Genomic DNA, 27,058 nt, shown 5'->3' with positions numbered 1-27,058 from the left:
GGAGCCCCGCGCCACCCCTCATGGCAGGCCCTGGCTATAGGCGGAGAGGCTATGGAAGGCGGGACCTAGAAGGCCCGTCCTGCAAGGCAGCAGTTCCAGGGCAGTGCAGCGCTGCCCGGGCTTCGTTTACCGAACTAGCGCAGGGCACGCCGACAGGCACTGGGCGCTCCAGGGGTCTCTGTGTCGTAAAAGGGGCTTAATCTTCCCTCACACCCGAGCCCTCATCCCTCCCAAGGCGCCTGCGCCCCTCTGCTCCGCCCCCAATCCTTCCTGATGGTCGGGCTACGACTAAACTACAGTTCCCAGAGTGCATAGCGCCGAAATCTGTACCCGGAGAATCAGGTGGCTGGAGTCAGGTGACTTCTGGTCCGCCCTCACCCCAAGTCAAGCCGGCCGGGGGAAGCGGGTGCAGTCACAAACGGCTCCTGCGTGCCGTGTGTTGGGTTCCCCGGGCCTAGAGGATCTCAGGTGAGAGCCGGCGCGGCCCCAACAGCCTCCCCCCATTTCCCAGACGGAACCCCAGAGGGCTAAAGACTGGTACAGTAAGTCGGTTGAGATCTTGCAGCGCATCTAGTTACCCCCCAGCCGCGCCAGGGCTCCACCACCTACCAGCAGTCCCGGCCTCGAGACACCGGACAGCCTCGAGGTTGAAAGGCCCGCTTGGTGGTGAGCAGAGGCAGGGGACGTTGGGCTGATGAGGCGGTGTGGGTGGCTCTATCCCAGTGCAAGTCTGAACCCCTTCCCCGCCTTCTGGTTAGTTGCCGCCTGAATCCAGGTCGCGGAGTTTGCAGTCTACTTTGGAGAGAGGAGATGCTGAGAAGGCCCTTCCAGAAACTCCAGTTGATGTGCTGAGCGCGGGTCTGGGCTCTGGGGAACTGGGTATGATGAGACCCTGCCCTGCATTCCGGGGCTTTCAGGCTGCAGGAAAGGATGACAAATGACTGGGCCCTGCCTTTTCAACAAAATTGAGAAAAAGTAACACGTATGCTTTATGAGAGCTTGCTAGGCGCCCTAGGCAACAGCAGTAATCATTTTACAACTTTGTTTCTCAGTCTTTTTTCCTAATCAGACCCTCCCCACCACCATGAAATTTTAATACCACGAATTAACTCTGTTTGTGAACTGTGGCTCTTTGGAAGGCCACAAGCCATGCTTTACTTTTCATCTCCTTTAAAAGTCGTATGATGTAGTCTCCCTGTCCCTGTTTTACATTAGGAAATTGAAGCTTGAGGAGGTTAAATAGCACCCCAAAGTAATACGGCTAATAAGTGGGGAGCTCAGGTTCAAACCTGTGCAGTCTGTCTGTAGGGTACACGTTCCTTGCCACTTTCTGTATTCTTCAAGAGGAGACGCAAGAAATTCCAGGTTATAAAACAGTTGACAGGCTTAAATCAGATACCTGACAGGAGTTGGAGACCCCTAGCCACAGGTTTCTCCTGGAATGGATGGTTTGGGAGTGAGAGACTTCTTAAAGTGGTATCTGAGTGAGGCCTGGAAGATAGACCTTAACACAGGAAGAGGGGCATGCCTGACTGAGCCCATTGTCATGAAATTCTCCATTTCTACCTTGTAGCATTCACAAGACATAATTTTAGTGTGTAGCTATGAATCTGACCTTTTTCTCACATTTTAATCGACTTACCTCTTAATGTCTATCTGTCCTGATGTCTTTCCTCTAAGGTATCTCAGCCTCTGAGCCTGGGAGACCTTTGCTAACCAAATATTTGAGTTTTTCAGTCCACATTCCATTCCTGCAGGATGAGAGAAGAGTTGGTTAGGCCTGATTTGTATCTGATTTCCAGAGGAAAATCTAGAGTCTACCCTGAGGGACATTCTTAATTCTGAACTTGAGGACACGGGCAGGTGTGAGGAGCAGAGAGTGGCAAGAGTGAATGGGAGATGCATGGTCATTCCAGACACAGGAGAGCAATTCCCTACAGGTCACAGTACAGAAAGTGGATGGTAGAGGGCACAGGGATGCCAAAGGCGAGGCCTCCAGAGAAGGCTAGAGAAAGGAGGTCAGTGCCAGCAAGGGGAAAAGCCCCGGAGATAAGACCTAACAGTCAAAGGGAGCTGCATCAGGCAGAGAGGCCCCTGGAGGAGGCAAGGACAAGCAGAAGTCAGGCAGGCTGGAGCAGTGAGGAAGACTTATTTGAATGGAGGGGTATATCAGGAGGCTCCTTGAGGCCTTTTGGGAAAACTGAAACCAAAGGGATGTTTCCACACAGACCTCTCCTAGCTGTCCCCACAGGGATCCCCAGAGGCTGTCAGGTGGGAAGGCCTGGGCTCTGTGTGCCAAGGCAACATGTATAGACCAAGTTACAGATATCCATGCTGACCTGCCCCATCTTGACACATGGTTCACCTGCTGTGCGTCAGGGATTATGGGTATTATGCAGTGCATCTCCCTCGCTTCACCAGTGAGTTTCTCCTGGGCTAATCAGGGCCTTGTCCCTCACTGGCTCCCCATCATGAGTGATCCCTGCTAGTCCTGGAGGGACTTAACCAAATGTCAGTTGGTGGCATTAGCCCCTTAGGCTTTTGTCTCCGGACAGGGAATGAAATTAATTTTCTTAAGGGGTTTAGGTTTGCAAAGTCAAATATCTGACTACAGTTTGAATAACTTTTTGAAAAAAAGGACCCTCAACTGAGAAGAGTGCATTTTTTCTTTTTGTTAACTAGGTTGCAAGAAGCAGTTGAAGAGGGGAAAAATTCAGTGTTTGTCTACTTCCTCAGAGTGGAACCTTACACAACACGCTTAGCCTCTCTGAGCCCATTTCCCCACATATCAAAGAAAACTAAGTCTCCTCACACCCACTCACCCTAGAGTCTCCTCCTCCAAGCTGGTGATACAAAACCCATGAGGTCACAGGTGTGAGGTGAAAGTCCTTTATGAACTGTCTATGCCATGGTTCCAAATGGCATATTGTCCACTTGTTGCTGAGCTGCTCCAACTTTAACCTGAACTTCTCTTGCTGTGTGTCCTTTTTCCTAGTTCTCTGAAATTGAAGAACATGATAAGCAGTTGGCTGATGATTTCTATCCTTCTTCCCCTGAAGTTCATAGAGAAATGTGGTAAGTTTAGAAATGGGCCTCTTTGTAAAGAGGGAGATGGTGCTATAGAGTAAGTGGCCTGACCTGTTTGTAGCCAGTGGCTTAGGATTGTCCAGACTGCATGCGCCTGTCTGCCCGTGGCCAAATGACCACTCGGTGATGGAGCAGACCCAGGTCTGGAGTCCAGGAGTTTTACAGGGAGCCAGACGGTTCCAAGATAATTGGCCTTTTTCACAGGGTCCCTGTTACTTTTCCATGTCACCAAAGTCAAACTGTGGAACTCCGACAACTCCTTGCCCTGTAGACCTCACAGAGGGAATTATATGGGTCCTGGGAGATGCGCAGAAGCAAATGAGGTGGCCACCTTTTTGTACCTGGTTCTTCTCTCAGGTTCAGATACCTGAGGAGTCTGCCTGGCATCCCCTTGTAAGATGAAAAGACCTTCTCTTATGAACCGAGGAACAGGGTGCCGCAGCCCAGGAAGGGGTAGGGCCTCACAGAACGCAGGCTGGTCGTCGAAAGATACCTTAGGGTTTGTGCATCTTTGTGAAGCTTGATCTTCAGAGCAGGGCTCTTAGAGGGCTGCATCATTCTATCAGTTCTCCTACTGCCTAAAACATTGCTGAGATTCCTTCATGAAAAGAAAATGTTTAGCACTCCTAGGATGGCAGGCCAGTTATTTTGATCATCAGCTTGGCTATCGTCAAGGGACAATAGCAAGGCTATTTAAGGGATATCTTCAAATCCCTAACAATTTCGAATGAACCTTATACAAGCAATACAAATCCTGCAGAGGCTTCCCAACCATACACAGTGGCTGTACCATTACAGTTATCTGGCCTCTTGAAGGCTCTTCCAGGTTTATTAAACAATCAGTCATGTTACTTTGTAGTCACACCTTGTGGATAAGCAATTTCCAAGAAAGGAAAGATTGCACCATCCTGGTGTTCCTCAATACGGATTCCAGAATCCCGCCCCAGACCTGTGGGATCATATTCTCCGGGCCTAAAAGGCCCAAGTGTATGTCACACCCGCATTAGCAGGCTTTAGATAAAGCCTTAGGAGAGAAGAGCATATCCAGCCACCACCATCTCAATTAAACAGAGGGGAAACTTAGGCCCAGGAGGGGGTAAAAGTCTTCCCCAAAGTCACATGGCTAGAAAACAGCAAAGGTGGAACCTGCCTAGGATCCCTGCTCCATTTTATTATTTCACCTCCTTTCCTGAATCTCATTGAAAAAGAATGGTGGAAGCCACCATAAAATCAAGTGAGTGAAATTGGGTTTCTGACCTCATTCTGCCTTGCCTGTCTGCTCTTTACTTTGGGCGTCGGTCATCCAGGACTGGATGAGATGATTGGCCTTCAGAGTTTGTGGTGTCTGACTTCTCTGGGTGGAATCTTGAGGTACTACAACCTAGTGGCAAGAACCTGGGCTTGAAACTTGGGTTTGAATCCTGCCTCCATCACTGAGCCGTGTGGGCAAGACACTCCCTCTTGGGATTCTCAGTTTCCTTATATCTGAATTGGAAATGAGAATACCCACCTCTCACTGTTACAATCATTAGAGAATGGGTTAACAGTGTTAGCAGAGTGGGTGGGGTGGGGAGCGCAGTGGGCGGTGCCAACAAGTATGTCTTAAAAAAAAAAACCCAGGTTTTTCTCAGGGGAAACTTGGGGTGGTTTCATTAAGACTTATTTGGTAATTCTGATGTGGTGTCCAGAGACTCTTCCTCCAGGGCAAACTGTAAAATATGCTTTCCCTGGATATGATGCCTGCTTTGTAACTGCCTTCCATCTTGGGCTTAAAAATGCTCTGCAGTGTTTAAATGATGACGAGAATGGTCACCAGCAATTATTTCGCACTCAGGCCATGTGGAGGGTGGGTCGCAAACACCAGTGTTACATGTAGTGCCATTCTCCCCATTTTATGGGTGAGGAAAGACAGACCCATAGAGGCTCAGAACCTCACCCATGGTCACACAGCGAGGACGTGACAAAGCCAGGATGAACCGTGTGACTTCAGAGCCCAGTCTGTCAGCTGCTAAGTGCCACCGTCTTCCCTGGCTCTAAGTGAGGGGAGAGTAAACATTCCCTGATCTGGTTCTATGAGAGTTCACAGCCTCCTCTTTTAAAATGCAAAGACTGCGGATGAGCAAAGGCATGTTGATCTCTCACTCACCCTGACCACAGCCCAGCAGAACCCTAGGGCACCAGAGCTTATGGGTGGACCCAGAGGTGTGGGTAGCTGCCTGGCCTCACTTTCAGTATCCCTGTCCGGGGCACTGTCTCTTCAGTGGTTTTGCTTGTCTAGTGTGGCCCTCAACTCTAGACAGAAAGTAACATCAGGGACTTACGCACTACTGCCCCACCCCGCTCCACCCCACCCCCAGCTGTGCAAGCCCAGAACAAGCCCAGAACAAAGCTTCGGGTTGACATCAGAGTGTGGAAAAGGGGCAGAGTTGCCAAAGCCGCCTCCAGGCCCTGAGGCTACACTTAAGGGAGGGATCGTCTTACTCGGCTCTGAGAAGCTTGGCCTCTGAAAGTGCCAGCATGGGGACAAACCTACTCAGCGGCACTCAGCCAGGCAGCTGTGCTGAGAGCATGGAACTAGAGACCTCGGACTGTGGGAGTCTCAGCTTGGAGGCTTGCAGATGCAGGTGACAGAGCCTGTGTCTGCATTCATGTGTGCAGGGCTAATGTGGGCCCCTCAGGGGCCCCAGGCAGCAGAGCCAGGCCCGGGAGTACAAGTTCCAGGCTGGCCAATTCCTTTGCAGGAGATGAGGTTACTATTCCTAGAGATGTTCAGGCAGAGGAAGAGCACCTTCCAGGTAGGAGTAATGAAAAATAGGATCAGACAGTGGAGGTTAAATTAGGGAACTTTTATGTTCCCTTCCAATCTGAACACCTAAAAATCTCAGATCTCAGTTCCTCATCTTCTGCCTAGAGGGGAGTGGGGAGAGAGAAACCTGGGGCTGCCTACAGCTGCTCCCTCTTTAATCAAGTTGAGCTCCTTCTTTCCCCTGTGGACTCCCTTTCCTGCCCAGTCTAGATTCCTGACCACTCCTTAGTCCTTGCATAACCGTGAAGGCCTCGAGGTAAGGGAGGTGAGGTGGACAGGTGCCTGGGGCTTTGAGCACACCTGGGAGTAGGGGTGGGGTGTGAGTGTGGGCTGCCCAAAGAACACTGGAAGAGGTCAGGGAGAGGCTGGCTCACTCTGGTTCTATAGCCAGGTTGCTCTAGGGTATTTGGCCTTCCCAACCTGCTTCCGCCCTCACTCCTAAGGCCTATTTGTCTACTTTATCCTTCATCAACACCTTAATGCCAAGAAGAAATCCCTATGTGAGACTGTGGTGTTCACCATTCTCCAGCCCCCAGAGTCAGCCTCAGGAAGGGGATCAGTGAATGGGTTTAGCTAAGTTAGTATGGAGCCCAAAGGGGTTCTTTAGAAACAGGATAGCTGGGCCCTGTGTGTCTCTGAGAGTACAGGAAGGGGCTGGAGCAGTTCTACAGGGCCATTTTAGCTCCATGAACAGAGGAGACCTCTGTGCTTTCCCATCTGAAGAGGTGGTTCAAGTCCACATTTTCCAGTCCCGGATCGATCCTTGAATTCCTGCGTGACAGTTTTTGGGGCTCCTATCTCTGGGTAACTCAGCCCCAGAGCTTCTTGGTGTGGGAAAGAGGAAGCTACACTGTTTCCTGCTCAGGCCTGTGTCTGCCTCTGTCTCTCTGGTGTCAGAGGGAAAGGAACGTAATGAAGGCTCAGGTTTCCAGGTCCATCACTTATCCCCCCCAGGACGTCCACATCTTCTCCTAGAACATGGGGGTTGCTGTGAGTCAGCGCTCATGAGTTCAGATGTCAGGGATCCTTGTCCCAGCTTTTCCTTGTGGGCCTGAGTTCTCTGACCTGATGGCTTGTCATTGGTTTGGGCCCTTCCAGAGTCAACAGTCGATCTCACTGTTCCTCCCACTGTGAAGCTGGAAAATGGAAGTTCAGCCAACATCAGCATCACCCTTCAGTAAGTTCCCGGGCTCAACTCTACCATAAGCTGAGTTCATTCACCCTGTGGCTGGGTCAGAGCTGACCCCTGGCTCCGTTCATATTTCAAGTGTGATGCCTTTGCCTCTTCACTTTAAGACAAGCTATGGGGTGCCTGGGTGGCTCAGTCAGTTAAGCGTCCAACTTAGGCTCAGGCCGTGATCTCCCAGTTCACAAGTTCAAACCCCACATCGGGCTTTATGCTGACAGCTCAGAGCCTGGAGCTTGCTTCGGATTGTGTGTCTCCCTGTCTCTCTGCCCCTCCCTTGCTCGTGCTCCGTCCTCACCACCCAAAAATAAATAAACATTCAAAATAAAAATTAAAAAAAGACAAGCCAGAGGAGGGTCAGTGGATATGCTATATGGTATTCTATATGGTATTATCAAGTCCCTTCTCTCCTGAAAAAATAAAATTTTAAAAACAAAAACAAAAAGACAAGCCAGAGAAAGAGAGGCGATAGCAGGTGGTCTGCAGATTGAGGTCCTAGAGTCTTTCCCCACCAGCCGCTGAATCCTTGTTTCTGGTCAGAAGAGGAGGAAGGGGGATTCTCCATAGAGACGTGAACCTTTTCCCCTTCTGAGAGATGTCCTTAAGTGACCAGCAGTCCTTAAGTTGACCTCAGGGTGGTCCTTCCCAAGGCTCTGAGCATTTGATGACAGCCCTGAAGATCAGGGGGCAAGTTGCTGAGCTGCTCACCAACACTTCTGAGATCCCTCCTGAAAGCAGAAGTGAACATACTGGGTGAATCCCATTCATGGCAACCCTCATGCTTAGCCTTGTCTGAGAGTGTTCCTTGCTGACCTTTGCTGGTTTAGGGGTGAGGTGCTGGCCGAGTACAGACTGCCAGACTCCCAGCCAGGATCAATCCCCAGGATGAAGGTCTAGAACCCTGTCCTTTACTCTTTACCCTTCTCCCTTTTCTTTACCTCTCCTGGGCAGTCTGATCTCAGACCAAAGCTTTGGTAGCAAGGCTCCCTAACAAATCTGCATTCCGTCCCAATTCCTGCCACCTCTGTATGTGGATACCTTATAAATCTGACAGGCCATCTCCTCACCACATCGTCCCTCTCCAGAATCCTTGAGTGGCATTCCATAGCCTTCCAAATTAACTCCAGGCCTGTACATCCACACTTGAGGACACCACCGACTACTCCCATCAGACACATCTCATGGCTTTCTGGGGACACACCTATCCCTGCTCACAATTGAGTCCTTGGAAGCCTTCTCCACCAGAGCAAATGGCATGGTCCTGTTGGCCTCTGGCAGTCACAGCCAGTTCCCCACCTTCTCAGGGTCTCACCTGGCCCCCATGGGCTTCTTGTCTCCTAATACAGATAGAAAGCTCCTAAGGAGCAAGGACCCCACCTGTCTGAGACTCAGGACCTAGCACATAGCACATTTAATGCTAATTGCTTGAGAAGTGACAGGCCTATGTGAAATCCAGAGGGTTGGTTGAGATCTCACAGTGTCCGGCTTCTCAGTAGTAATCAGACTCTTGTCCTCCACAGGCATCCATTAAATGCAACCTTGGTGATCACTTTTCAAATCACATTTCGTTCAAAAAATGTTACTATCCTTGAGCTCCCTGATGAAGTAAGTAATGAATTTTAACTGATGGGTGGAGAACTGCTGGGTAACAAAATAGTCTTTAAGTGCGTACCTGTAGAAATAGGCCACCATGTTTTTATACTGTGGGCCGCCCCTGTTCCATCATTCTCGAAATCTCTGATTTTGGCTTTGTTGGTCTCTTTGACAATGGGCATTTTATGCCACATAGATGGAATTAGGAAAGTGGTGGTAAGAAATTTGAGGCAAAAATGGGCCTGGGAATGTAGAAGAAATTCATATGATGATTTTCTAAAATTGTGCTACCTAGAGGGTGTTGGCGGACCAATACTATTGTCCCTTCTTGAAAACCTTTTAGAAATGCAGAATCATGGGCCCCATCCTAGACCTACTGATTCAAAACCTGCATATGAGCAAGATCCCCAGATTATTTAGGTCCACACTGAAGTTTGCAAAGCGTTATTCTGAGATTCCATTGGTTGAGTGTTATTTCCAAAAATCAGTGCCAAATGCTGTCTAATGATCACTATTCGTAGCCCTTATGCATTTATATGTTAATATACACACTGCTTCTACCTTACCAACATTTGAGCCAATTAAAAATTGACTAAGTAAAAAATACCAATAGGGGAGAATAATGTAGAGAATAAACAGTGGTTTAAAAAAAAAGACAAAATAAATGCAGGGATAACTCTGAGGCATGTCACAGGCCCTGTGTGGTTGTAGAAATGGGCTGCAAGTTGGCTCTGAGGCCCTTGGCAAGAAAACGGCACTAAAGCATGCGATCAGATAAAGCCTGTCAACCCAGAAGGGCCTTGTGTGGGAAGGGAGTCCCCTCTCACCCTTTGGTGAACACCACGCCTCATTAGACTGAGCCACTTCTCACCACTTCCTCCTGCCCTGGGGTATGAAGACTGCTGCAGGGTGAGAAAAGCCTGGTGGTTCTTACAGCAGATTGTGGCACCCAGCTGAGGTCTGGCATGATCCACAGATCAAATTTAGACTCTGAGGAATGACATTGATCGCCTAGTTTCAGGTCAGACCGCTAAGTAAAAGTATCATCTTTTCGAAATCCGTGAAAGTCAAACATCATTTTAAGCAAAAGAAGCCTGACACAGTAAAGTAGACTGTATGCTTCTTTGTGCATAAAGTGCACACCCAGTCAAGGCAAATCTGTGGTGTTGGTCAGCATAGACGTTTCCCCTTGGGGCTTAGGTGTGACTGGAAAAGAGCTGAATAGGGCTTCTGAATGCTGGAAGTGTTCCATTTCTTGACCCGAGTGCTTGATCTTGGTTTGTGGATATTATTTCATCAAGCTGTGATGTGTAAACTTTTCTGCACATATGTTATAATTCACTTTCATAAAAATGTTAATGGTGGATAACATTGTATGTCAACTATAATTTAAAAAAAAAAATCAATGGTGGGAATCAAATCCAGTTTTAGAGTGATCCATATGAGTACCAACCCACTTTCCAGGAGCCAACCTATATGGCCCCTCCCATCCAGCTCTAGCCAGTCCTGTCTCCTGCCTTTGGAAACTACTGGTTAGAACTAGGGGCCTGACCTATGAGCCTTGGACAAGGTACCCCACCCAGCACATCGCAGATTCCTCACTTGTAGACATAATAATGTGTGCTTGACAAGGGTTATGAGGATTAAAAGCCATAGTGAGTATAAAATGTCTAGGATTGTACCTGGCATGCAGAAAGAAAGCACAGAATGAAAGATAGTGGTAAATTTGTGGACCTAAAACTGCTCTTAAAAATAAAGTTTATTAATTAAAAAAAAAAAAAAAAGATAGTGGTAGTTACGATTTCCTTCTGCCCTGTACCAGTTGATTTCCAGTTGACCAGTTTTCTTCCTTCCTAGTTCCTGAAGGGACGTAGTGGCCCACTTACAAATATACAAACAACATTGCCAAGAAAACCTGTTAAAAATAAGAAAAAAATAGCCAAAAGTGGTACGCATCATGAGGACGTAGCTTGCAAGAGGTGGGCCATGAATTAGACTCTGGGCTTTGCAGCAGCCGCTCATACCATTTTATTTGTTCCGCCAAAGCCCCCTGATTTCTAGTGCTAAAAACACAAAGTCCTTCCAGGGTCCTCATAAAGAAGCCACTGAATTCTAGTGACTGCATCCTCACAACGCCTGTGATATGGGTGGAGGTGTGGGGCCCAGAGCATTACCCAAGGAGCAAAGAGGGGGAGACAGTTTGGGTCAGCAAAGGTATCATCCTGCTCCCTGCCACGTTCGGGGGATTTGAGAGTATCCAAGGAAATGACTGGGAGATCAGATGTTGCAGGCAAGCCTCTCTCTTTCTTGGAGAGAACTTTTGATAAACATAAAATGTTTATCAGAAATGAGGGTGAGAATGTTCTCCCTGACAAGTGTCTGTTGATTGCACCTCTTCTGTTTTGTCACTTGGCAGCCACACTGGGCGTGGGGCAGATGTTGTTTGTGGATATTGAAGAGCCTTCCATAATAGCAGAAGTAGAAGTAATAGCAGACATAGTATTTATGGACTTTATGTCATTCATAGCAACCCTGAAAGGTAGACACTTCTGTTGTCCGCTTGTACAGGTGAGCAAACTGAGGTCGAATAACTTGCCTGAGATCACATGGTTAGTGAGAGGAGAGCTGTCCCACCTTCCCTGGAAGTTGAGGCCTGAGGGCAGGGCTATTGTTCTGCTCAGAAAGTCTAACACACAGGTAGGGGGAGGGGGTTCTTGGGGGAGGGGTAGTTGGTCCAATGTTTCTCCCTTTTGTTAGTAAGCTCTTGGAAGGTCCGAACTGTGTGTGATCCGTCCCACTATTTCCTAGAGTGTAGCCTGGAGCTGGACACTCAGGTCCCAATAACTATGTAGCACTGGATCGAATTCAGTTTTCCTAACAGGTTGTGGTGCCTCCCGGCATGACAGATTCCTCTTTTCAAGTGACGTCTCAAAATGTTGGACAACTTACTGCTTATCTGCACGGAAACCATTCCAACCAGACCGGGTAGGCTGGCCTCAGCCCACATAGGCTTAAATGATGAGATGGGAGGCAGGCATCGTCGGGCACATGGGGGCTTCCTTCGAGCCAGCCTCCGCTCATCCCCAAATTCTTTCTAGCCCGAGGATCCGCTTCTTGGTCGTCCACAGCAATATCGTTAGCATCATAAACCAGGTGATTGGCTGGATTTACTTTGTGGCCTGGTCCATTTCCTTCTACCCTCAGGTGATCACCAACTGGAGGCGGAAAAGGTAACCAACTCACTGAGCTTTACTTGCAGTCACTTGGGGCTGGTAAGATGGGAGGCATCCCAGCGAGGCTGTAGGCAGCATGGGTTCAGACTTTCTTCCTCCGGTCTTCTCTCTTCCTGCCCTTTCTAGAAAGTTGTCCAGTATGAAAGCTCTAAGAGCCTGTGGCAGGACTTGCAGTGCTAGGCATTTGGTCTGTGGCCCAGTTCAGCCCCTCCCTGTGAAAGCAACGAATTGGGGCTTCTCAGGGAAGCAGAGAATGTGCTGGGAGGGAGGAGTCCACCACATCTGCTGTTCTTGGTCCATCCAGCCCTGCAGAAATTAGTGTCAAGTCCTGCTGCAGTGCTAGAGCTGGGTCCTTCAGCCTTGGAGGTTAAGCGACCCCACCCTGACTTTAAAGACAAAGTGGGCCTGGAGTTGTGTCTTTGCATAGCAAGCACCCAAGCTGTCCTGCAGTTACCCCAGCCACATGGGCCTCATAGGGCTGCTAAGCTGGGAGCCAGGGACGGAGACGCTTTCTCTCTGAAGGAGGCCTCCAGACTTCCCTCCGGGCCAGGACTTATGGAGGCAGAGACAGGGGAAGGAGGGAGGACACTGGTTCCCAAGAGGGTGGGATAGTGTGGCATCGATTGGGGTGTGCAAAGGGGCCTGAGGACAGTGCTCTCCTTGGGAGAGCTGGGCCCTCCTCCCCATGTGTTGGGAGCTCTGTCCCCTCCTATCTTTCCAGTCTCACCTTTTACCCTGCTTTGTCTCTTTGTCGCTCCCATGCCAGTGTCATTGGTCTAAGCTTTGATTTCGTGGCGCTGAACCTGACAGGCTTCGTGGCCTACAGTGTGTTCAACATTGGCCTCTTCTGGGTGCCCTACATCAAGGTAATGCCCACTGCAGCCTGGCCCCAGCTGTTTGGTAGCTTGGCTGCGCCTCACCCCCAGGCTTCTCCCAACCCCTCAAACAGGAGCAGTTTTTCCTCAAGTACCCCAATGGAGTGAACCCCGTGGATAGTAACGACGTCTTCTTCAGCCTGCACGCAGTCGCCCTCACCCTGGTTATCATGGTGCAGTGCTTCCTGTACGAGGTGAGAGATGAGCTGGTGCCCGCCCCACCTCAGGTGCCAACACCCACCACCACCAGCCGCCACCCATACCTCCTATTTTATAGAAGACACAGAAACTCGGCATCTGCTTACTGGGGCCGAGATAAGAGGCCCGGCCCCATGCTGGACACAGGGAACACCCATGAGCCCAAGCCCTCAGGACCCCCAGGTGTGGGGTGAGAGACACAGAGGCAGTGATGACCCAGTGGGTTGAGAGTTGAGTAGGACGGGAGGACATGGGCAGCTCATGGAGGCCCTGACACAACCAGAGAGGAGGGGGAGGGTGTCAAGGAAGTGGCTCTGAGTTGTGGTCCATAGTATAAGTGATGTTGCCGTGGTGATGGGGCGGCCCCAGTGGGAGGACAGAACTCTGAAGGCCAGGGGGCAGTGAGAGGAACTATGACCAGATATTTGTGGCTGGGGTTCAGGGTCCGAGTGAGGGGAGCAGCCTCCTGAGGGGTCCAGGGGTCTGGAGTGCCAGGCTGAGGAGAATGGCCTCCGCTGCATTGCTGGGGGCTGTTGAGTGCCTCAGCAAAGAAAGCACCATAAGGCCGGTTTTCAGGGGATCACTGACCTGCATGTCTTCTCTCACTTCCCTGTGGGTGCAGTGTTTCCTTCAGGGAGCTCCCTTTGCACATGCAAGGTCAGCCGGGGACTGCTTGGTTCCCCCTGTCACGGACCTTCTAGGTTACCTTTGGGGAAAGGTAGGGGTGAGGGATAGATTCCAGAGATGATCAGGCTCCACCTGGATCATGGAACGAGTCTGGGCTGGAATGGGGCACCAGGCCTCCAGTGTGTTGGGGGCCACGTTCCCAGCCCTTGGTGGCCTCTGAGAGGTACCCGTTCTGCAGTGTGGGAACAAGAAGCAAATGGGCTCTGGAAAGTCCAAGAATGACTGAACTAGAGATCCTGATAGCGACAGTGGTGTGGTTGGCACTGGACTCTCAACCCCCACCACCTATCCCCTTCCCTTCCCTCTCTCCATCATCCTCAGCGAGGCAGCCAGCACGTGTCCTGGCCTGCCATCAGCTTCCTGGTGCTCTCGTGGCTCTTTGTGCTCATCACCATGATTTTGGCTGCAGTCGGGGTAACCACGTGGCTGCGGTTTCTCTTCTGCTTCTCCTACATCAAGCTCGCGGTGACGCTTGTCAAGTATTTTCCACAGGTACCTCCAGGGCCCTCCTTACTTTTCACATGGCCATTAGAGTGAGAGGGGTGAGATACAGACCCCAGGTCCTGCTCCCACGGGGCAGCCTGTAGCCGGGGTGAGGAGGCATGAATGGAAGGTTGCAGTGGAAGCCACGAGCGCAGCCAGAGCAGGGCCAGGCAGAAAGCCGGCCGTAAGTACTGCTGCTCCTCCCTGGAGCCAGGAATCGCCTGAGGAAGTCAGTGGAGACTTCTCTGAGCTCATGCTCCACTCTGAGAGTCAGGTTGTGCAGGTCACTTCTCTCGCCATCCCAGTCTTTCCTAATGACTTCGTCTGCCCCCTACTCTCGCCCCCTGTTAGCACAACTGATGACCCTGAAGAGCAGCAGCCAGATACTTGGAAAAGATTGAGTGAGAGGAAGCGGCCCGGGGCTGTGACCTCTGACCTCCATCTCCCATCCAGAGATGCCTTCCTCAGAGGTCTCATCCAGGGTCCACTTTAGGGGCCTTCAGCATGCTCCCTCAAGTACTAAGGCCTATTCAGATGCAGAGACCTAGAGTCAAACACATCTTGCCCCATAGCCCAATGGCCCAGGACAGGGGAAGGTGTGAAATAGCTGCTAATGGTGGGCTCCACCCCTGAATCCAGGGCCTCCTTTAACCTACCCCATTTCCAGTGCAAAAGCCCCCTTTTCAGTCTCCCTGGTGCAGGGAGGCTTGTATTTCCTGGGCTCAGGAGGGATAGCATTTTGCCAGAGTCAAGGTCCATCTCCTGGAGGGCATGGAAACAGATCCAGAGCCTTAAGGATGAGCAGGACTTAATTGTGTGGATGAGAGAGGAGGGGGTATTCGGGGGGGGGGGGGGGGGGCAGCAAGGAGACCTTGCTGGCTGAGCAGTGTTGAAACTGAGAGGGCCCTAGGGGGCTGGGGAAGAAGGCTTCGCAGTTGAGGGGGATAGGTCTTGAGGGAACCGGGGCCACAGTTCCTGAGTGTGGGAAGGCTTGGGCCTGGTCAGTCTAGGAGGCAGGAGCCCCACCTGGAGACGCTTGGAATTGTCCCAAAACTGGAGAGGTGGCCGCAAGCATGAAAGAGGGTGGGAGAGGACAAAGGGGAACTCACAGGTGGCTGGCTGAGAGAAGACCACCACAGGGGCCATGCCCTCCCTCTTGGATGATAGGGAGGTTGCCCCAGTCAGAGAAGTCCAGAGGGTTCTGGTGTTGGAGGAAGGATGTGGGGCAGCGGCGGCAGGAAGTGGGGGGATGTCCACGCAGACCCACCCACTAGACCTAGGAAGCCCCAGATGGAGTCCCCAGAGCCCAGCCAGAGCTGTGGTGGAAGTCCAGTCCACTCTACCGATGGGGAAAACTGAGGTTAAGAGAACTCCAGTAACTCTCCCGAGATAACCTCCTTCCCGGGGTGGAGCTGGGGTACCAGACCAGACAATCAGACTCCTAGCCTATGTTGATAAGTACAACATGAAGTCCAGGCTGAGTTTAGGAAGACCCTTCAATGGAGATGAGAAGAAAAATCAATTGCTAGAAAACCAGGGCAGGGTTTTGTCGCAGAACAGGAAAGGATGAAGACTATGGAGAAGCAACATCCCTGCTCCTTTGCAGTTGCTAGGTGCAGGGATGGGAGGAGGAGGGCTGTTGGCCGTGCACCCAGATGAGACCCCCTGGACCCGCCCATGCTGCTTCCTCTGCTGGCAGAGATTGTCAGAGCCCAAAGGTCACTGTGTTCTTTGGAGCTGAGGCCCAAGCACATGAGTGGGAGGAATTAGAGCTGCTCTTGTTTAGAGTGGCGGTCACAAGGTGCATGAGGCAGCCACTCAGCCCCCTCACTGCCGACCTTATATCTGCCCATGTGTCTGACTCAGGCCTACATGAACTTTTACTACAAAAGCACCGAGGGCTGGAGCATTGGTAACGTGCTTCTGGACTTCACCGGGGGCAGCTTCAGCCTCCTCCAGATGTTCCTCCAGTCCTACAACAATGGTGAGTCAGCCAGCAGGCTGCCTGCCCGTTCAGTGGGCTGGAGGCACAGGGTGGGGGCCAGGCTTCCTGGGACACCTCTCCACCTGACCCCAGCCTGGGAATCCAAGCCAATCCCAACACCCAAGGTGAGACTTACCTAGGGGCCTTGGCAGCTGGAGGATTAGTGGTTTCCTGGGCAGATGAGGACCCCCCCCACCCCCACAGCCCCATATGCTCCAGCTGCTTCAGGAGCTGCCAACTTAAAGCCAAACTCTGTCCCCTGTGGCTATTAACAGACCAGTGGACACTGATCTTTGGAGACCCAACCAAGTTTGGACTCGGTGTCTTCTCCATCTTCTTCGACATTGTCTTCTTCATTCAGCACTTCTGCTTATACAGAAAGAAACCAGGGTATGACCAACTGAACTAGCACCCAGGGACCCAGCATAAATGGCCCAGGCCCTGCACCCGCCAGGAAGGCTGGGGCAGAGTCTGGAGTGCAGGGCTGGCGCCTTGTGCTGACAGTGTTGAAGTGCTCTCTTCCTCAGGGCCAAACGCCTTATGCGCAAACCGGCCTGCCTTCAGCCAGGACTCTCCCAGGCCGGGCTGGGGAGGAACCTCCCTCTGAGACAGACACCAGATTCTGCTCTGATACGGAAAACGACACTGCTGACAGCCCTTCCCAGGCCTTGCCGGCCAGGCATCTGGCCCTCCTGCATCTTGATGCCACCGTCTTTATTTTCTTTAAGGCTTCAGGCAGCACACACGGGTTCTGACAGCCGTCCCAGGCAGGATTGGGTGCTGAGCTTGGAGCCGAAGGCCTTGACCTAAACAACCAGTGTTTCTGGGAGCAGCTTGAAGGACTGACCCTGCAGTTGTGAACCAAGGGCGCTTTGCTGCCACTGCCGTGTTCCCAGAGACCAAGCAGCCTGGTGATGTGGCCAGTGGACTCAGAGGTGCTGGTGCTGGTGGCAGAGGGGATAGGATATTGGGGTCAGGCCTTTGGGGTCCCTTCTCTGAAGGCCACATTCTCTGAGCACTCACCGTCCTGACACTCCTACGTAATTCAACTCCCACAACTTAATCGCAGGTGGCCCAGGCCAGGGTCTGGCAAAGAAACTGTATTTCTGAGCCTTGAAGTGCCCAACAGATTTGTTCTGAGCTAGGCTTATGCCCAATCCCTCTGGATCTTTATCACACTAACCCCTTTTGGATTTTTTTGAGGGATGTTTTGGAAGTAAGTAGCTTAATTTCTTCACCTTCTGCCTACCTCCACTTTCCCAGAGTCCCGGGGCCCCACGAATCCCCTTCAACTGCTCCTCATCCTGCATCTGGAGTATGGGATGGACACGCGTGCGCTCACACACACACACACACACACACACACACAAACACACAAACCTGTGCCTTAGAGGCCTGTAAGACCTGCCAATTGGTGAGTGTAGCTCCCCTACAGGGGAAGACTGGCCCCCTTCCCTCACTTCCCCCAGATTCCTACCTGAGCCTCACCAATTTTTTGGCTGTTCAGGAGCCTGAGCCTGACATACGGACTTGAAACCACCTCACGCAATCCTCATGGGCCCAACCTTTATTCCAAACCCCCTTCTCTTCTATCCCAGGCAGCTCTCCTTCCTGTGGCAGGAGGGGAGTGTCCCAGGATGTGCCTTGTCAGTTCATTCTCAAGACTTTTTTACTATGAGATCAATGTGAGGTGCCTGTATCCTTAATTAAAACCTGATTTGTTTCCTTTCTGCACACTGAGCCTTTGCCAGATGCAGAAGGCAGGTGTGTTGGCTTCTGAAATAATCCTTAGGGCTTAGGGAGACAGCCCTACTCAACCCATGAAAGGAAACGCCAGGGGTTGCAAAGTACACTGATCCCGAGGTAGCTGCATGCCGATCCTGCACTTCATCGGGGAGCCCTCGTGGGTAGTGCAAGATGCCTGCCTGCTCAGGGCCAGGTAGGTCCCACAGGTACCATGTCTCTCTATGACACTTAGACTGTGGTTGTGAGCACAGGTTGGGTGGGTTAAGTGTATACTCTTCATGTTGGCGGGGGTGGGGGTGGGGTCTTATCTTCCAGATTCTTCCTCTATCCAAATATCAAAGAATTTCAGATCTTGTTTCCCCAAAAGCAGAGATTGCAGGCTGACCAAGCCCATAGACCTGTTTTATTGGGTGCCACCCTGCAAAAATAGGAGATACCAAATTTCTGGTTTGAAAATTTGGAAAACTGGATTTGACACTTGTAGGCAGATCCATGAACGACAGTAATCCCCAGAGCCAGTAGCACAGCAACACTGGGCCAGGCAGAGGCCCCAGTGTTGTCCAGCTTACCTCCATCTCCTCAGAGGACAGCCTCTGGAATGTGGAGCTGCACTCCTGCCTGCAGGAAACTCCATGCTCCCAAGAGTCTTGGCGGGGGGTGGGAGGGGTTCCCATGAACACCTCGGTTCCCATGAGTCCCCCCCCCCCCCACCCAGGTGCAGCAACACATAAGTGACACATGGGAAGTTCGGAATTCCCTGCCCCCAGTTCCAGTGAAGGTGCTTCCAGACGTTCCCACAGAGGCAGCCCTGACCAGACAGCAACAGGCAGGCCTGGGAATAGCTGGGCTTCATCTCAGAAGTGGATGGGGACCAGGCTAAGCCACCCTGACGACCAGAGCTCTAGTTGCCATCCATCCCCAGATGTCCCTACCCCACGCCTCAGCAAAAACCCCTTATGAATTCCAGCACTTTATTTGGGCACAAGATGTCAGGTATGGGCAGCTTCATACTGCCCCATTTCCACAGGAACCAGAGCAATGCTTGTTCCCAGATGTGAATTAGTAAGCTAAATTCAGAAGTAGAATTGGCACCTCCAAACAGTAAGATAAAAATGCTTTTGTATCAAAGTTGTGATTAAAAAAATATAAAGTTAAACGCACAGGCATAGAGATGGCAATCCTCAGAACTGCCCTGAAATGTCAGCCTTGAATTTCGTCTAAGTCTCGTAAGCAGGTGAACCCTGGGGAGGTCAGCGCCCCTCAGGGAAATGGGGTGCAATGGGGTGAACTGTGAGCCTGCCTGGCTTCCACATGGGCAAACCTCTGTAGCACCTCTGGTAGTGTGTCGAGTCCCTGCTGGGGAAGGCAGGGAAAAACATGGGGCACAGTCACTGCAGAGCTGAGACACAGGGACAAGGCCAAGCCCTACAGTTGGGACTGAGTGTGGGAAAGGCCAGCCCCACCTGGCATCCTCCAACTTTGTGGTGGCTCTCATGAAGTGGGGCCTCTGCCCATCTGGTCACTGCTGAGGCCATGCAGCAGCAGAGTCTGCGGGCCAAACCTGTGGTCACTACAGACTGAATACAATTCAACTCCAGGCCCTTACTTTCCATCAGTGTCTGCAGGAGAGAGCTGGTCCCAGAAGCTCAGGCCAGTGGTGGGAGAGGGGAAGGAAGGCTGAGTCAGGCCAGGGACAGGCCTCTGGGACCAGCTCTGGCCTTTCGGAGCTGGGGCCCAGCACACATCAGAAGCCAAGATGAGGGGCAAACAGAGCGTGGTGGCGTCAATGCAGGCAGGCAGGCACAAGTCAGGGACCGCAGCAGGCTGCTAGGACAGCATGGACTGCTGCACTGCCTTCTGCAGCGACTGCCGCGTCACCAGCAGACGCACCACCTCCTCCGAGCGCTTGGTGAGCCGCTTCCGGGCTTGGTCGTGCGTGACCATGGTCATGTCCCAGCCATTCACCTGGCCCAAGGAGAAAATAGAGCCTACCTCAGTTTTCTGCCCTCTCAGATCTGGAAGCAGGTTGGGTTTTGGGGTCCTGGGTCACCCAAGCAGGCTCCCAAGCTGATGTCTCTTGGCTGAGGGATCACCAAGTACCACAGTTGAGGCACACAGAGGAGAAAGCCAACTTCCTCTGGGGGCAACACCAGCAGGGGCTCCAAACAGTTTCAGGGAGCCTCCCAGGTGCCCCAGGAAGCAGGGCAGCCCCCAACCCAAGTGCTTCAGACCCTGACCCAAGCGTTATTTTCCTCGTCTGGGACATGTGTTACCTGCATAATCTTGTCTCCGATCTGCAGCCCAGCAATTTCAGCAGGGCCTCCTTCAGATACCCGTGTGACATAAATGCCCTGGAAAGAGACAGCCTAGGTCATTAGACTGGTCCCTTACCCAGAAAGCAAAGCCCAACATGGCAAACTCCCAGCCAACTCTGCACAAGTCTGCCCCCAGCACAGGCTGTGCCAAGACAGCCTAGGGGAGAGCGGGGCTGCCCCACCATGCTCTGGCACCTCCTGCCGGCCTCTTCCTGTTCCTCCTGGACTCTAAGTGAGTCTTCCTAGGGCTGGGAGGTCCACTCCCCCACCTCCATCCCTATGTATTCCCACCAGATCATTTCTTAAACCTTCTTAGGGAGGACTATTTGAAAGAGGTCTGCTCCCTTACGTGAAGGCCCTGGAAGCAGAGACCCACCATCTCAGGCCTCTGAGCCCAATGGAGAGATCCCAGGCCCCTGGTCTCTCTCACCTTATCTGTCTTGTCTTCTGAGAAAGGATTCTGTGAGGGATCCTGGTCAATTCCACCTCCAATGCTGAAGCCCAGTATTAAATTCTCACCTTGACGCAGCTTGTGAATTTCAACTCTTTGCTGGCAAAGGGAAAAACACGTTGGAGGCAGGTGGGTATGTGGACAACAAATCTGATCTGTGTCCAGCAGTAGCCTCAGCCTGCTAGGCCAGCTCAGAGCCATGCCAAGGGGGTGGGGCCCAGGGCCCTCTTCAAGATTCCAGCTGGTCACCAGCCTGGGAGACGGGGGTGAGACTCAGAACTCAGCCACAACAATCCACCTACGCAAGCTGTCGGAGCCTTGTTCCCCTTCCTATTAGTCTCAGGCACCAACCTTAGTCAACATGCGCTTTAAGTCCCTCCTGGCCCAAGAGCCAGCATGCTATGGCTGCTATGGATTGGGAGGGGAGAGGAAGGGGGCTATGTCCCAGGGGAAGGACCACACAGGGCAGAAGGGGTCAGGCCCTGTGGGGGTAGGGGGGAGGGAATGTAGGTACCTTGCTGAGGCAGCTCATTGCTGAGCCAACGCTATCAAGGGCAAGACTGGAGATGCTCCAGAAAAGCAGAGAAGTTCAAACTTGCACAGAAAGGAGAGGAAGGGCTGTCCTGGCCAAGGGACAAGAGCATAGACTTGAAAGTGGTACAGATACATGTCCATGAGATGAGTGTACAGCATAGGTCTGGAACTGGGTGCTGAGATAAGGCTGGGGCCAGATCAGAAAAGCTGCGGAGTGTGGGCCCAAGAGGCTGGCCCTGAAGGAAGGAGTTTCTCCCTAAGCCCCAGACCTTGCTGTTCATGCAGTGTAGGAGGCAGAAGAGGGTTCTAGGTCTGTGATCCCCAAACTGCCAAGCTCCTTTCAAAGCCCTCAGCAGGCACCCTTCAATCACCAAATAGTAGGGGTGGGACAAGATCACTGCCCGCCCCCGCCCCCTCCCCACCACTCCCCCTCACCCAAAGTTGAGTTCTAACAGGAAGGAAAAAAAACCAAAGTGACTTGATCTGGACGGAGGAAGGATCATTTGCAGCAGGCCTTGAAGGAGTGACAGGAGTCTGGACACCTGATTTTGATTCTGGGCCCACTAGGACTCCCAGGAGTAAGGTTGGTCATGGTCAGGTTTGAGGCTAGAATGACCACTTGGGTAGTCAGGAGGGGAACGGGTGTATCCCAGAGGTGGGATGTGGAGGCCAGGGAACACGACTACTTGGAAAATGAGGTCAACAGACTTGGGGACTGCCCATGGTGGAGAGGAGTCAAGGGAAACTCGCAGCCACCTGGCCCGGCTGAACACAACCATCTCTCAGCTGGTGACCCTGAAGAAGCATTTTGGAGTTCCAGGAGCCACCCAGGCAAGTGTCCAGAAGGCAGAAGGACCTATGGAACCAGAGTTCAGAGGAGAAGCGAAAATGGTTTTAACATTCGCAAAATGGTAACTACGTGGGATAGGCAGGAAGCAGGAAGGAAGCCTCCTCCACCCCTCCCCCAATCCAAAACACAAGAGGGAGAGGCCAGACCCCCACCATGTTCAGACATGTTCCTAGTGTTCCCAAGAATTGGAAGGTCATGGTCTTACAGTTTTGAGGAAGGCCTGCGGACCTGCCAGAATAGGAGAGAGGGGAAGCAAGAAGTATGACTAGGCCCACTAGACCTAGGTCCTTGTGCCCAAAAGTGTGAGCTCCTCCAGGCTTGCTCCCCCTCCTCCAAAACAGAACTTTGCACACCATTGACCCACCCTCAAGGTCAGAAGGGAGTACAGGCCCTTGGGCTGGAAGACAAGGCCCTGTCACTGACTCACTAGGTGAAGTCAGGCAGTCAGGCAGGTTACGGCCCCTTTCTGGTGCCTCCCCTACACCCCCTTTTTTTCCATAAGAAGCAAACCTGGCCCCTTCTCTCTGAGGCAGCTAGGGATCTAGAAAGCCAAGGTTGGTGCGGCCAGGGTGAAGCTTAGGACAGCTGTCCCCAGATCCAGAAATGTACTTTCCCAGGCCACAGCTCGTTCTCTAAGCTCAAACTCACATGCCACCTTTATCAGCAGCTTCACACCCTGCCAACTTCTGACTGCAGGAGCTCCGCTGTACACCCATCTGAGATTCTGCGGCAAGTCCCATGGCCTCAGGACTGGGACTTCCATCTGACCCAATGCTGCCTGGCAGGCATTTCTTCTCAGAGATCTGGGTTTTTCCTGAGGACTTCCTTTAGGCCTGGACATGACTAGACTTCTCTCTGGGACTCAGTTTCCCCACCTCCGCCTTGGAGTTTGCCTCCAGGCTTCATTCAGCTTTGGCACTGGCTTCTGAGTCTAATGTCCCAGCCTGCCTTCTTCCCTCTGCCTAGTCTAATAGCATCTGGCACCCAAGACAAGGCAATGGGGGGGCGGGGGGGGGGGGGGCTGTAGGCAGGGCCCTGAGCTAGCCCGAAGTGCCAGGCGAGGAACCTGGACTTTGCCCCAGGGCTAGGGATCCGGGGAAAGTTTGGAGCAGGAGCGAGCCAACTGCATGAGCCTTCACTCTGGAGCGGGCGGCGGAAGGTCCGAACAAGCAAGCCTGGATGGGAGGGATACTGTGCTGCTACTCAGGCTCAGGCCATCTCCACCCCCCAAGTTTCCTTCTGGGCGGCGGCGTCGGCTGCAGCGGAGGAAGCACTTCCTCATTCCAGAGGCTGCGACTCACGGACGTCGGGCCCGGTGCCCGCCCCCCTCGGCTGCTCAGCTGGGGACTCAGGCCTGGGAAGGGGGCGCTCTCCCGGTATTCCCACAGCTGGGGACTTTCTCCTCGGTCCTTCCCGCAGGAAGGAGTCCGACGCAGCGGCGGTAATGTGCGGGGTCCGGCCTCGGTTCAGGGTCTTCAGGAGGAGCTTGGGTCCCAGCCATCTCTGTTGCCTGGCTGGGGAAGACCGCGGTCCCGCTCAGGCAGAGCCGGGACCAGAGCCCTGGCGCCGGTTTGCAAGAGCCCTGGGTTCAACGCTTTGTCAACCTGTCTGGGGCGTCAGTTTACCTATCTGCAAAGTGGGGACAAGCCAAGACGAGGAGGAGCCCGCGAGCGCACTCACCACCACAGCGGTGACCGGCTGGCCGGGGATGTAGGACATCTCGACCGCAATCTGGCAACCAAGCGCAGCTCAGTGAAGCCCGCAGCGAAAATCCCAGCGGCCGCGCCCTCCTTGGTTAACAAAGGCAACCCAACTCGGCCCGCCCCCTCATGAATAGTTAGCAGATCCCCAGCCAGTCACCGGTCGGAGCGCTGTTCAGCTTTCGGAAGTCCCTGTGCGTGCGCAGAAGGACGGGGAGGGGGTGGAGCGTGCTCGGGGAGCCCGCCGCGTACGCGTCAGGGGGCGGGAGCGAGGTTTTGGCGCATGCGCAACCTGGTCCTCCCAGCAACCTCCAGCGCAAGATGGCGTGGGGAGGTTGTCTGCCGCTGGCCGTCTGAGGGAACGCTAAGTGTCTGTGTCCGCCGCCGTGTTGCAGGTACCTGGGCGAAACTGGGCAGGGCCGGTCCGAACCCTCAGCCGCCTCTGCGTCTCGCGAAGGTCCGAGATCCGCGAATGGTGGGAGGTCTTGGAAGTCCCGGGGGGGAGGGGCGGCGTGAGCGCAACTCGCCAGGCTCCCGGGGCCACTTGTAACTTGGTTCCCTCTGCAGCTCCGCGAGAAAGCAGAGGCTGAGCCCCGGCGGGTGCGATGGCCGCTGTGGTGGCCAAGCGGGAAGGGCCGCCGTTCATCAGCGAGGCAGCTGTGCGAGGCAACGCCGCTGTCCTGGATTACTGCCGGACCTCAGTGTCAGCGCTGTCGGGGGCCACGGCCGGCATCCTCGGCCTCACCGGCCTCTACGGCTTCATCTTCTACCTGCTTGCCTCCGTCCTGCTCTCCCTGCTCTTAATTCTCAAAGCGGGAAGGAGGTGGAACAAATACTTCAAATCACGAAGACCGCTCTTTACAGGAGGTCTCATCGGAGGCCTCTTCACCTACGTCCTGTTTTGGACATTCCTCTATGGCATGGTGCACGTCTACTGAATGAGGGCAGGGATGACTTTTTTAAAAAACCAGATTGGGAGGACTGTCGCCAGGATTTAACACCGTGTACACTTAGTTTTTAAATTGTTGAATTCGCTGCTTGTTCTGTAACGTTATAACTTATATCTGAAGACGAAGAGTCTGTAATATTCTTCAGATTAAATGAAGCGTAAGACACTTCGTGGAGTTTTTTGCCTACCTTAACTCATACCCCATGTGTGCCGTGGGTGCAAAATTGGAGAGCTGGGACTGGCTTCTGTAATTTCCCTGCAATTACACATAGGCCACCCAGAGAGGGCCAGTAGGGCCTAAATAAAAAGAAAACTTACTGTTAACATCCTGAGAAGTAACAACAGTTAATATTTATTTGTGTTTTCTATACGCCAAGCATTGTGCCTTGTACCTTTTACACCCATTATCTCGCTTAATTCTAGCAATATCCTTATGGGGTAGATACGTTATCCCTCGTTGATGAAGCTGGGGCTCTGGTTAAATATACCTCTGCCATTAGAGGCACAGCTAGAAAGAGGCAGAGCCAAATTTCAAATACAGGTCTTCTAATTCCACTTGCTGTACTGACGAGTGTACCTTTTCAGATTCCAGCCTTCCCTCCCAGTAACCACTGCTTTCAGGTATGAATGGTGCCATTTTAGTTCCATTTCACCTGGTTACAGCTGGCTGTCATTTCCATTTTAAATAAGTTCAAGCTCTTTTCTAGAATATGTCTAATGGAGATTAAACAGACAACATTGAAGCTAAACTTTGGGCTTGTTTAGAGTGTCTGTCTATATGCTAATCTACAATCCCTTCTTGTCGGGGTTGAGGGGTTACATCAGAATAAAGTGCATATACTTGAGAAATATGTATTGCGTTAGAGTTATAGTAGCGAACATGTTGCTGAAGGAATTTATAGTTAACTAGGAAGACCAGTATTACCTAATTTCACAAATATTTAAATTATGGTAAGTGCTGTGAAGAGAGCACATAGGAGCCCCAAACTGAGCTCAGGTTGGGGAGTGGGGATCAAGAAAGCCTTGAGGAGATAACATTACATTTGAGACCTCAGAGTTGAAGAACAGTGTTGAAGAACAAAGTTGAAGAGGCTACTTGCAAGAAAGCACATGTGCGGGGGCCACTGGGCAGGAGGGAGTTTGACATGTATCTGGAGAGTTAGAGAAGAGGCCATGACCAGGACCTGGAAGGCTACGGTGGGGATTTTTTGGCCTTGGTCCTAAGAGCAGTTTGGGGGAGCCTTTGGAAGTTTTAGCCAGGAGTGATGTGACATTTGGATTTTCAAAAAAGATCAGCTTTAGATCAGAAGATGATCTGAGAGCTTGAGTCCAAGTCTCCTTTTACACATGGTATATGGTCTATGGCCAATAACGTAAATGGATCTGGGACCCAGGCCTCCTGAATCCCATTTGGGGCTCTGGACCACATGCTTGCACATGAAGGGAAGAAGCCGGTGAGGCCACAGCTTTGCCTCCCCCTCCCAATGACCTCTAAACCCTTTCTCAGACCCCGACTGAAGAGGCTCACATTCATGGTTTGCATACTCCCCCTTCTTAAACTCCCCCGTCCCCTCAGGGCCTTCTCTGAGTGGATAAGAGAAGATTCACTCCTGATGTGGAGTAAAGGGAGAGTCCTACTGGATATGGGGGCGGGTGAGGGGGTGGAATAAGTGAACTGATTCACTTAACTATTTCTCTATCTCTAGGCAGTTAAGGTTGTTTGAAATGTTAACTGTTAGAAAAAAATACTGCAAAGAATATCCATGTCTATATTGTTTTCAGGGAACTTAATAAGCTCCTAAAACAAGATAAAAGCTTGATTCCAAATGCTTTCCAGAGTTTTATCAAATTACACTCATTGAATGAAAATTACCAGTTTTATCAGTGCCTTCCTAGTCCTTTAATGTTTGCTCATTTAAAGAGTTTCCTTATTTCCATTTGAATTTCTTTGCAAGAGAATAAGGAACATAATATATTGCTTACTAATTGTTTGTGTCTGCCTCTTTAGGGCTCACTTTCTCCTTACATTTTCCTCTAAAACACGGAGTGACTAAGACGAAGGGAAAAAAAAAAATCAAGACATGTTTACAGTTAAAACTTTTTATTGTTTTATAACCAAATAAAAATATCAGAATACATTTATGGGGCAGGTCTCAGATATTGGCTGCCATCTTTCCTCCTTTAATTCTGTGCACTGGCCTAAGGGGAAACAAAGAGCTGGGAGAAAGGTGTGCCTTTTGGAGACGGTGCTCTTGGGTCCACTGGAGAGTATGCTCTGAGAAAAGTTGTGTCATTTGGGTGGAGGGGAGTGGGTAGCAACCAGGTGGAGCCCTTTTCCGGACATGCAAGATGCCATTCCAAGTGGGGTGATTTAGGGACTC

At 51.9% G+C, this 27,058-nt stretch overlaps 3 protein-coding genes across 12 annotated transcripts; 2 read left to right on the top strand and 1 right to left on the bottom strand.

Annotated features, from left to right (window-relative positions):
• Positions 1–365: 365 nt before the first annotated feature.
• On the top strand, positions 366–19,028 carry CTNS (cystinosin, lysosomal cystine transporter). Of its 6 annotated transcripts, none has more exons than XM_030296893.1 (13): positions 380–468; positions 2,996–3,075; positions 6,992–7,070; positions 8,600–8,684; positions 11,241–11,369; positions 11,554–11,657; positions 11,771–11,902; positions 12,672–12,771; positions 12,855–12,974; positions 13,987–14,157; positions 16,015–16,132; positions 16,408–16,522; positions 16,861–19,028. In XM_030296893.1, exons 2-13 carry the CDS (start codon positions 3,015–3,017, stop codon positions 16,940–16,942), a joined length of 1,296 nt encoding a protein of 431 aa, XP_030152753.1. In that variant the 5' UTR covers positions 380–468; positions 2,996–3,014; the 3' UTR covers positions 16,943–19,028. The 6 variants fall into 6 exon arrangements, with proteins under 6 accessions (XP_032447101.1, XP_030152753.1, XP_030152754.1 ...); XM_030296894.1 differs by having other exon boundaries at positions 380–666; XM_032591210.1 differs by lacking the exon at positions 11,241–11,369 and having other exon boundaries at positions 366–666.
• Positions 18,833–23,826, bottom strand: TAX1BP3 (Tax1 binding protein 3). Of its 4 annotated transcripts, XM_030296897.1 has the most exons (6): positions 23,709–23,800; positions 23,330–23,542; positions 21,935–22,034; positions 20,624–20,743; positions 20,152–20,229; positions 18,836–19,843 (listed from the first exon to the last, which is right to left on the bottom strand). In XM_030296897.1, exons 3-6 carry the CDS (start codon positions 21,983–21,985, stop codon positions 19,706–19,708), a joined length of 387 nt encoding a protein of 128 aa, XP_030152757.1. In that variant the 5' UTR covers positions 21,986–22,034; positions 23,330–23,542; positions 23,709–23,800; the 3' UTR covers positions 18,836–19,705. The 4 variants fall into 4 exon arrangements, with proteins under 4 accessions (XP_030152758.1, XP_030152757.1, XP_032447102.1 ...); XM_030296898.2 differs by lacking the exons at positions 21,935–22,034; positions 23,330–23,542 and having other exon boundaries at positions 18,833–19,843; positions 23,709–23,826; XM_032591211.1 differs by having other exon boundaries at positions 20,624–23,542; positions 23,709–23,803.
• Positions 23,827–24,013: 187 nt separating this feature from the next.
• EMC6 (ER membrane protein complex subunit 6) lies at positions 24,014–25,426 on the top strand. Of its 2 annotated transcripts, none has more exons than XM_030296899.1 (2): positions 24,014–24,123; positions 24,296–25,426. In XM_030296899.1, exon 2 carries the CDS (start codon positions 24,334–24,336, stop codon positions 24,664–24,666), a length of 333 nt encoding a protein of 110 aa, XP_030152759.1. In that variant the 5' UTR covers positions 24,014–24,123; positions 24,296–24,333; the 3' UTR covers positions 24,667–25,426. The 2 variants fall into 2 exon arrangements, with proteins under 2 accessions (XP_030152759.1, XP_030152761.1); XM_030296901.1 differs by having other exon boundaries at positions 24,115–24,185.
• Positions 25,427–27,058: the final 1,632 nt, after the last annotated feature.

Source organism: Lynx canadensis, chromosome E1 (assembly GCF_007474595.2).
Source record: "Lynx canadensis isolate LIC74 chromosome E1, mLynCan4.pri.v2, whole genome shotgun sequence".
Classification (NCBI taxonomy): domain Eukaryota; kingdom Metazoa; phylum Chordata; class Mammalia; order Carnivora; family Felidae; genus Lynx; species Lynx canadensis.
The sequence above is the reverse complement of the archived record's forward strand: the minus strand, read 5'-3'. Positions and strand labels throughout refer to the sequence as shown.

Coding starts and splice junctions, on each gene's coding strand:
- CTNS (XM_030296892.1), top strand. CDS start 10,938: ATGACTGGGAGATCAGATGTTGCAGGCAAGCCTCTCTCTTTCTTGGAG. Junction 11,903..12,671: donor ACCAACTGGAGGCGGAAAAG/GTAACCAACTCA, acceptor CTCCCATGCCAG/TGTCATTGGTCTAAGCTTTG. Junction 16,523..16,860: donor TTATACAGAAAGAAACCAGG/GTATGACCAACT, acceptor ATTTTCTTTAAG/GCTTCAGGCAGCACACACGG.
- TAX1BP3 (XM_032591211.1), bottom strand. CDS start 20,845: ATGGCTCTGAGCTGGCCTAGCAGGCTGAGGCTACTGCTGGACACAGAT. Junction 20,230..20,623: donor CAGAAGACAAGACAGATAAG/GTGAGAGAGACC, acceptor GTCTCTTTCCAG/GGCATTTATGTCACACGGGT. Junction 19,844..20,151: donor TCGGAGACAAGATTATGCAG/GTAACACATGTC, acceptor TCCTTGGGCCAG/GTGAATGGCTGGGACATGAC.
- EMC6 (XM_030296899.1), top strand. CDS start 24,334: ATGGCCGCTGTGGTGGCCAAGCGGGAAGGGCCGCCGTTCATCAGCGAG.